This window comes from Squalius cephalus, assembly GCF_949319135.1.
Source record: "Squalius cephalus genome assembly, chromosome: 6".
NCBI lineage: Eukaryota > Metazoa > Chordata > Actinopteri > Cypriniformes > Leuciscidae > Squalius > Squalius cephalus.
Genome location: NC_137127.1, coordinates 12081079 through 12090711, shown reverse-complemented (window position 1 = coordinate 12090711; position 9633 = coordinate 12081079). Strand labels below are relative to the sequence as shown.

Below are 9633 nucleotides of genomic sequence, written 5' to 3'. Positions count from 1 at the left end.
AAAATCCTAAATTAAATATGTTGAGTGTATAAAGTGATTGTGTCTCTTCAGAAAATTTGGAATAAACCACTCAATTCATATGGATTAGTTTTTCAATCTCTTTATGAAGCGTCAACGTGTAAGTTGCATAGCTGTCAATGGAGGGACAGAAATCGCTCAGATTTCATTAAAAATATCTTTCGTTTATTTATGTTCCGAAGATGAACGAAAGTCTTACGGGTTTGGAAAGACATGAGAGTGAGTAAATGATGACAGAATTAATTTTTTTTGGTGAACTAGCCTATCCCTTTAATGAATTATGTTGCCACTAGGGGGCGCCAAATATAAAAAAAAAAATAATGTGTGCTGGAAATGCTGTACCTTTCCATAATAGCTTTACAGAGTTGGCTCAAACAGCTGTTAATTTTTAACAATACGTTTACATTAAAATATAACGCTGAACTTATTAAAAAGCAGCCCGACAATATTAGATGGGTTCTCTTCATGAAGTTTGTCCCTCATGCCACTCTGTACTTTGTTGTCCATAGCAACTGCGGTGGACGCTAAACTACAAACATGAGGAAAACAGAGAAACAGGTGCTGTGTAACACACAGTCAGGAAAATAAAGTGTTGGTTAAATACTTAAGAGATGCTTTTCTATCATTATTATTAGTATTGTATGCTGCTGTTGTTAAGAGTTGACAATGATATAGTTTACTTTAACTACAAATCTGCGGGTTTGCTGTTGCTTCGCGATCAAATACACTCGAAATAGGAACAATAATAGCCTAGTGATGTTAATGGATAACATCGAACAGGCAATAGATGAGGAGCTGATGAAATTGAACCTCGATCCTTCTGAAAATGATTCAGAGTCAGAAGATGACATCTTTAACGTTACTGTTTTGGATGGAAATGTAAGTGGCTATTTTATTTTATTTTGTTATTCAGTTCTTAAAACTCGAATTTAGTCGACTTTCCAACATTGTATTACAACCCACTTTATTATGAAAACTTTATTTGATAATTTAAAGTTATATTTAATTTATATTGTATTTAATCTTTACTGGTATAGAAAACAAGCATGGGTTAAAACAAACATCGCTAACATCTAGGCCTAACGTTACATCGAATATGGTAATCTATTCCACTTTTGTGACATTAAGAAGATATAATTTATAATTCACGTAGGCCTAACTTAGTTCATCCAAAAATATGTACGTTTACTCTACCTGTCCTTTCATCACTGTCAATAACCTGTTTTCACAGAAGCTACATGCAGAAGATAATGTTAGGCTGCCTGACTCAGTACTCGCATATGTTGAAGCTTCAAGAAATCGAATGAATGCCTTTGAACAATTAATCCTTGAAGATGTTGAAGAAAAGGGTGAGAATCATTTTAAAAGATCAGATTGAAATTCTGAATTAAAACATCTTAAAGTTTATATTATAGACTGCTTACTTGAGGTATTGCATTGTTTTTCCCTTTTCTGGTTCCCTATAGATTTGTCAAGCCAAGAGCAGTCTCACCTTAATCACAAAGATAATCCTACAACTGAACCAGCTTCAGATTTTATAGAAGACCCCATAAAGTGGAAAGAGAAAGTGAGTCATGGTTATTTGTTTGTGGTTAAATGGAAATGGGATTATTATCCCATCTGAGTCATCGCAGAGGAAAGGAGTGTCTGTGTTTTGTCCTTAACTTAACCTTTAATTCAGTTTGTCCCTCACAGTAGCAAATGATCTGTTACATATCCCAGTTATGTTTGTGTTCAGTCAATATGAATTTAGGCTGTAAATTCTCAGAACTTACCCTTGTTTATCCTCAGACATGCAGCATACTGATGATGTACAAACATACATCAGATGATGTACTGCATAGATCCTATTTTGTTAGTTCATGAATATTATAAAAATGCACATGTTTTTGTCAGATAATCTCTGAATTAGAGGAACAAGTTGGACTTCTAAAAGACGTTGAGCCACAGAATGCCCAGCAGGAGATTTCAAATATGTCATGGATGGAAGGTACATTTTCTGTAATGATGTGGTTGGATGGGCCTGTATTTTAAGTTTATTAACACACTTGTAAAAAACTAGGTTACACTGTTGTTAAATCTGCACAAATATCTTCAATGGTTTTGTAGATTGCTTATTAACCTCTTTATATTCACCGAATTGTACCTTTACTCTGTTTTTAGATGTAAGTGAGCGTGATACATTCACTGAGATTGAATTGCAATTTAGTCTTGAGTGGAAAGAATTAGAGAAAAGACTCAAAGAGGAAGAGGAGCAGAAATTAGCTGCACAGGAGGTAGAAAGACTGCTGCATTTCAACTCGGAAAGAGAAGAAGAAGAGAGGAGGAGGAGAAGACTGATGGAGTTTGAGGAGGAGCTGAGGAAGATAGAGGAGGTCACTCTGGTAGGACTGTCTAACTTTTTTTTATTTTGTATAATCTTTTTAAAATTAGGAGAAAAGTTGATTGAATAACAAAATCTAAATTCTGTATGTCAATAACAGTTTCAAAATGCTGGAGTTAAAAACGAAGTTCACCACACAGAAGATCTTCAACTGCAGCTGGATAAACGGCAGGTGAGTTTAATATGCCTAAGATTGTTGAAGATGGTATTTAATGTGTCAAAAGTCAATTTTTTTTATAAAAAAAATGCATATATGTAATATAAAAATAAATGTTTGTTAATATATGAATGAACTGAGTTGGTGTATTATGTAAAAACACACACACAAATGAGACAATTTGTTGAGTGTATATGTCAAGTCAAGTCACCTTTATTTATATAGCACTTTATACAATACAGATGGTTTCAAAGTAGCTTTGATAGTGTTGACAAGAAAATGATTCAATGATGCAAACAGAGTTCATTTCAGCTGTACGGCAGCTCTAAAGGACAACAGTGTCATTGTTCAGCTGAAGTCAGTTCAGTGTTGATTCAGTTCCGTTTTAATTAAATATCATCAATTATTAAATTACTTCATTTAATCTATAAAGCAGTTCTCCAGAAAACAGTGATGTCATCATCCAAGGCAGCGTTTCTCAAAAGCATAGTGAGCAAAGTTGAAGAGACCATTGGTGGCAATGGCTCTACGATCTACTTAGGCTTACGGTGCTTTTGGGAAACACAGCCCAGCTCAGTATGGTGATGAGGCTGGCCATAGGTCTAATATTAGTGCGGATTCCAGTCTTCTTACGATGGAAGAAGTACATTGTGTGTTATGGGAAGTGTTCCTGGTTCTGGTTGACCTCTGGGGCTGCTTTGCATCCTCTGGCACTGGAAACCTGCAGCGTGTGGAAGGCAAGATGGATTCATTGAAGTATCAGGAAATCCTTGGAGAAAACATCATGCCGTCAGTTATGAAACTGAAGCTTGGGCGTCATTGGACCTTCCAACAAGACAATGATCCCAAGCATACCTCAAATTCCACCAAGGCTTGGTTGCAGAAGAAGTTCTGGAAGATTCTACATTGGCCATTACAGTCACCTGACTTGAGCCCCATAGAAAATCTCTGGTGGGATTTGAAGAAGGCAGTTGCAGCATGCAAACCCAAGAATATTACTGAACTGGAGGCCATTGCTCATGAGGAATGGGCTAAGATTCCTCTAAAACGCTGCCTGAAGCTGGTGTCTGGTTATACATCTGGTTATTGCAGCAGGACATAACAGCAAATGGGTGTTCCATTAAGTACTAAAGATGCTTGCCATGAAGGGGTTGAATAATTTTGAGACCGCAGAAGTCATTAAAAGTTGCATTTTCAGTTGAATTTGGGGAAACCACATGAAACATTTGTTGTGTTGAGCTATTTCAATTACTTTTGTTTGATTTGTTCATTCCAAACAGCTGAAAGTTAGTAAATTTTGCCAATAAACCTGATATGCAATGAGGGTTGAATAATTTTGATTACAACTGTACATCCATAAATATCACAGGCCACTTTATTAGGTACACCTGATCAACTGCTTGTTAATGCAAATATCTAATCAGCCAATCAGATAGCAGCAACTTTATGCATTTAGCCATGTAGAAATTGGGCATGTACCATGATGGTAGTTGAACAAATCACATGCTGTGATGAAGCATGATCAGATTGACTTCTCACAAGGGAGTCAGCGCAATTCAATTATCTCTTCTGCCAAAGGTTAAGAGATTGAGAAATATGAAGTATGTTAATGCATTTACACAGCAAGAAGAAAATATGTTGCTATATTAGTGCAAGTGAAAGTTGTGAAGTTAGTTTATATATTTGATAGGTATACAGATCTGTCGATTTTTATCTGTCGATTCCAAATCTTATTTATCTTACATATTATCATTATATACAATTTAATTAAATGCTTAATAATAATTGTTAAATTGTAAAATTGCTTGTGTAATGGATTATATTTAAAAGGCGCAAATGCGGCTGAAAATCTGCACCCTCTTGAATCAGGGACAACAATAACTTAAAATTATTAGAATGTCACTTCAAAAATGAGTTTAAATATAATAACAATGTATAGTCTATAAAAATGGAGTTAGCCAATTTGACTCATTGAGAGTTTTTGGTGAACTGACAGCTACTTCATGATTTTGAGTTGGCTGCCATTTTGGAATATGGCCCAAAGGCTTTGATTAGGTAATTCAGTTGTGTTTGATTAGAGATGGAATTGCAATCTGCAGGGAGGGGGGCCTCCAGGAGTGTAACTGCCTGCCCCCTGTATTTAGGAGGCCTTTCCACCTGTCGAGGAGCTCCTTCAAGGCACGTAGAATTTCAAGGGATTTAAAGAAATTTAAAGAAAAAATTGGCGAAAATGGCCCACGTAAGACGATCCCACAAGGTAGCGTGGCCTCCATTAAGGCTCCAGTCTCTTCGGGGGCGTGGGTTCGAATCCCACCGCTGCCAAGACAGCCTTTTAGAAGGCACTTGTGGCTGCTATGTCTAAGCAAAAAGACTGGAGAAGTGATACTGCTTGCTCCCGGTGTCTTCCAAACTCAGCCGCTTTTGCTTTGCTTGGCCGAACTCGGTGGGCTTCAGAGCCTGACGGTGAATTTTTCTCTATTTCTTAAAAAAAACAAAACAGAAAATGGCCCACGTAAGACGATCCCACAAGGTAGCGTGGCCGAGCGGTCTAAGGCGCTGGATTAAGGCTCCAGTCTCTTCGGAGGCGTGGGTTCGAATCCCACCGCTGCCAAGACAGCCTTTTAGAAGGCACTTGTGGCTGCTATGTCTAAGCAAAAAGACTGGAGAAGTGATACTGCTTGCTCCCGGTGTCTTCCAAACTCAGCTGCTTTTGCTTTGCTTGGCCGAACTCGGTGGGCTTCAGAGCCTGACGGTGAATTTTTCTCTATTTCTTAAAAAAAAAAAGGTAGCGTGGCCGAGCGGTCTAAGGCGCTGGATTAAGGCTCCAGTCTCTTCGGAGGCGTGGGTTCGAATCCCACCGCTGCCAGCAGTGATTTTAAAGAATGGCCAGACTGGTTCAAGCTGATAGAAAGGCAACAGAAACTCAAATAACCACTCGTTAAAACCGAGGTCCACAGAAGAGCATCTCTGAACACACAACACGTCCAACCTTAAAGAAGATGGGCTGCAGCAGCAGAAGAACACACCGGGTGCCAATCCTGTCAGTTAAGAACATGAAGAGGCTGCAGTTTGCACAGGCACACCAAAATTGGACAGTAGAAGTTTGGAAAAAATAGTTTCCTGGTCTGATGAGTCTCCATTTCTGCTGTGACATTCAGATGGGATGTGGTGGAACGGGAGAGTCACATCATGGATGTGAAGCAGAGAAATCTGCAGCAACTGTGTGATGCTATCATGTCAATATGGACTAAAATCTCTGAGGAATGTTTCCAGCATCTTGTTGAATTTATCCCATGAATAATGAAGGCAGTTCTGAAGGCAAGAGGGAGTCCAAACCGATACTTGCAAGGTGTACCTAATAAAGTGGCCAGTGAGTGTATGCGTGTTTCTGTGTGTGTGTGCGTGAGTGTATATGTGTACCAGTCAATGTTTTTTTGGTTTATTTCAGAACTTAATCAGGAAACTGGAGGAGCAGATTGAGGAGGAGAAACAGGCTTTTGAGGAGGCTCAGGAGGAGGAAAGAAGGAGAACCCAGAAGCTTCACTGCGGAGCAGCCACAAAGATCCAAGCTGCTCTCAGAGGAGCATTAGCTCGTCGCTGGAGCAAAAAAGAGCTGAGGAGAAAGAGAGAGGATGAGAAAAGATATGAGGAGGAGAAGAGGGAATGGGAGAAGATGAAGAAGGAGGAGGAGGAAAGAAAAAGGATAGAGGAGGAAGAGCGAGCACAGAGGGAGGAAATGGAGAGACGGAGAGCAGATTATGAAAGAACGAAAGCCCGTTTGGCTTTTGAGGAGGCTCAGGAGGAGGAAAGAAGGAGAACCCAGAAGCTTCACTGCGGAGCAGCCACAAAGATCCAAGCTGCTTTCAGAGGAGCATTAGCTCGTCGCTGGAGCAAAAAAGAGCTGAGGAGAAAGAGAGAGGAGGAGAAAAGATGTGAGGAGGAGAAGAGGGAATGGGAGAAGTTGAAGAAGGAGAAGGAGAAGGAGGAGGAAAGAAAAAGGATAGAGGAGGAAGAGCGAGCACAGAGGGAGAAAATGGAGAGACGGAGAGCAGATTATGAAAGAGCGAAAGAACAAGATCGCCATCGTCTGGAGAGAGAGCAAAGACTTGAACAACAGAGGAGGAAAGAGGAAGAAGATAAGGAGAGGAGGAGGGAAATGAAGAGGAAGGAGGAACAGAACAACTTTACAAGTGTAATAGATGATTGTAGAAGACAGGAAGTGGATGCACACAGGAAGAATAAAGAAAAGGAGAGAACAGGAGTGGAAAGGATTTGCCAGGTGGAGGATGAATTTAAAAGAGAGGAAGAAAGAGAGGAAAATGAGATCAAAGGCAATGAGGTAATTGTTAGAAAACTAGAAGATAATAATGAAAGAATAAGACATGGGAAGAACATGGAAAACACATTGGATGACGACAGGAATGCGATGAAAAAACAGGACAAAACTAAAGGCATAAGCACAGAAGACACAGAAAGATTAGATGATATGAGACCACAAACAAAGAGTGATAAAAAAAGAATAAAGAGCCATGAAGAAAAGAAAAGAGTTGATGGCAACGTAAAGCTTGATTCTCAGATAAATCTCTCACAATCAAGAAAAAGCTTTAAATTGACCAAACCCACTCCAGAATCCCACATAAATGCACATCAGGGTTTTTCCAATGACCTTGGCATTAGTTTAATTGGTTCCCCAAGTGTTGCAGATCACCTAAGTGTTGAAGCGACTCCGAGCGTCGATACAGACTTGACTATGCCGGCTTCTGATTTGAACGATGTAGTACCTGAAATGAACACTAGAGGACATCAAAATACTACCGCTATTGAGCTTAAGGACCATGAACCTGAAAACCAAGAATCAGTTTCAGTATGTCTGCCTGACAGCACAGAGCAGAAGCGACTGGCCTGGATGATGAGCTGCACTCCTTGGTCCAAACTATCATTGCAGAATAAAAGGAAAGTGTCTTCGGCACAACAACAGTCCCAAAAAAGAGGGCCAAGAAGAAAAAGAGTATCCAGTTTACCCCCTCTGTCTGTGAACACTATTCTCAAAACAGGAACTTGGAGCTCTCTCAAACAGGTAGAAATTAAAACCCATTTCCTGGCTGAGATATGTCTTATATGTTCCTGCTGACTTTATTGTCATTGTGCTGGTAAAAATCAGGTTACGACAGTGATGCTGGAAGACCTGCCGGGTTGTTGCCTGTCTACACTGTCCGAGTGTAACAAACTGCAGACTTTGACACTTAGACGCTGTGGACTCACATCCTTGGATGGATTGAACCAGTGCGCTCAGATCAGATACATTGATGTACAAGTAAGAAAGAACAAACTATCAGTGCAATGCAGTCTACATGATTATTTTACACCTTTCAAGTAAAGTCTCTTATGCTTACCCAGGCTACATTTATTCTATCAAAAATACAGTAAAAACAGTCATATTTTTAATTATTATTCCAGTCTTCAGTGTCACATGATCCTTCAGAAATCATTCTAATATGCTGCTCAGGAAACTTTATTAATGTTATTGTATGTTATTAATGTGTGTACCATTGTTTCTCACATTTAGGAGAACTCAATTACCCATGTGGACTGTGGAGGTCTGGTCAACCTTCAGGTCCTCCTGCTGGGCAAGAACCTGCTGATGAACACACACGGTTTTGATGGAGCTGAAAATCTGCAAATTCTTCAGCTCTCACACAACAACATCTCTCGTATCAGTGAGTATGTTCACTAGAACTGCCTTTATGCTTTATGTATTCTATTTATTTTTCATTGCAAGCACTAAAGAAAGAGAAGCTGACTGTTGGTCATTTGGAGCTATCTGGATCTCGATTGCGCCACAGAATTAGCATTTAATATTAAGTGTTGTCATTGTCCAGTAGAGGGCATCATTGTTCCAGTTTGGTGACTTCAAATGGCCTTTTGCCCTCATTCTCCTTGCAAAATAAATCTTGATGTCTCATTTCTGAGTAAATGGCATCGTATTGAATAAATATGAATAAATATATCATAAATAAGAGGATAAATGCAGTTTAAAGGTATTTGCTGTCAGTATTAGATGATGTCCTGCCAATGCTGCCTTTTTATATTAGATTATCCTTTGGCTGGTATTAGATATTGTCACCATGGCCAAGAATTATCCTCATACACTCCCACACTCCCACTGAATGATATATCTATGCTTTCTTAGGTGGTTTAGGACCCCTGAAAATGCTTCTGCGATTATCAGTGGACCATAACCAGCTGCTCAGCACGAGAGGTTTGAAGGAAATTTATACCCTTCTGCATCTGGACTGTTCGTACAACCACCTATGTCACGTTGAGGGTTTGGAGAATTGCGCTCTTCTTAACACACTTGACCTCAGGGGAAACAGTCTGACTGAGGTAAATCTTACACAACCAAAGAAACAAACTAATTAAAACGATGAGTAGTAAGATGTCTTCAGAATTAATATGAAGATCATATTGATAATCTCAGTTTTCCATTACTTTGTTGTTTTGTGAACTGTTTAATGTTCTTACTCTAATTAACCCAACTGAAATCATAGACTTTAACCACTTATAATTTATAAAGAGACATATTTCCAACCCAGTGTCCAGGAAATGCGTAATTTGAAACCAGTGTTCATTACATGAAACCAGCATACGTTATACTGAAATCCTATGCTGCCGTCACTTTAATTGAATTATCGTTATCTGTTTTGCTTAATGTGTGGATATTAGTCATGTTCAGGATGAGGCGTGATCCACCCATCTCTGGTGATGGGACCGTGTTCATTGTTGGAACATAAAATATGTCTTTCTGTGTAATCAAGTGGTCAAGAAGGAATTGTTGTTGTTTTTCTTTTTGTTTTTTTTCTGGCTGATGGCATAGCTGCCTGTCCTGCAGAACCATGTTCTTTTGAGGGACCTTTACCTGGATGACAATCTAATATCTTCCATTCTTGATCTGGAATCTTATTGGCTACCTTTGCTCCGAAACCTTTCTGTGGCCCAGAACAGGTAGGCCTCAATGGAGAATGGCTGTGTTTCAAAACCTATTAAGTTGCCTACCTACTCATTGGTTGGTGGCTCA

General features: G+C 39.3%; 1 protein-coding gene across 1 annotated transcript in view; it reads left to right on the top strand.

The window, feature by feature from the left end:
* Positions 1-549: 549 nt before the first annotated feature.
* The window catches only part of lrriq1 (leucine-rich repeats and IQ motif containing 1), a 26680-nt gene continuing 17596 nt past the window's right edge, over positions 550-9633 (top strand). The window contains exons 1-11 of the mRNA XM_079874722.1: positions 550-897; positions 1253-1367; positions 1485-1585; positions 1915-2008; positions 2182-2402; positions 2502-2573; positions 6007-7635; positions 7720-7872; positions 8125-8275; positions 8749-8942; positions 9433-9560. Of these exons, the coding sequence (XP_079730848.1) occupies positions 781-897; positions 1253-1367; positions 1485-1585; positions 1915-2008; positions 2182-2402; positions 2502-2573; positions 6007-7635; positions 7720-7872; positions 8125-8275; positions 8749-8942; positions 9433-9560 (2975 nt within the window). The 5' untranslated portion in view covers positions 550-780. The remainder of the gene's footprint in view (positions 898-1252; positions 1368-1484; positions 1586-1914; positions 2009-2181; positions 2403-2501; positions 2574-6006; positions 7636-7719; positions 7873-8124; positions 8276-8748; positions 8943-9432; positions 9561-9633) is intronic.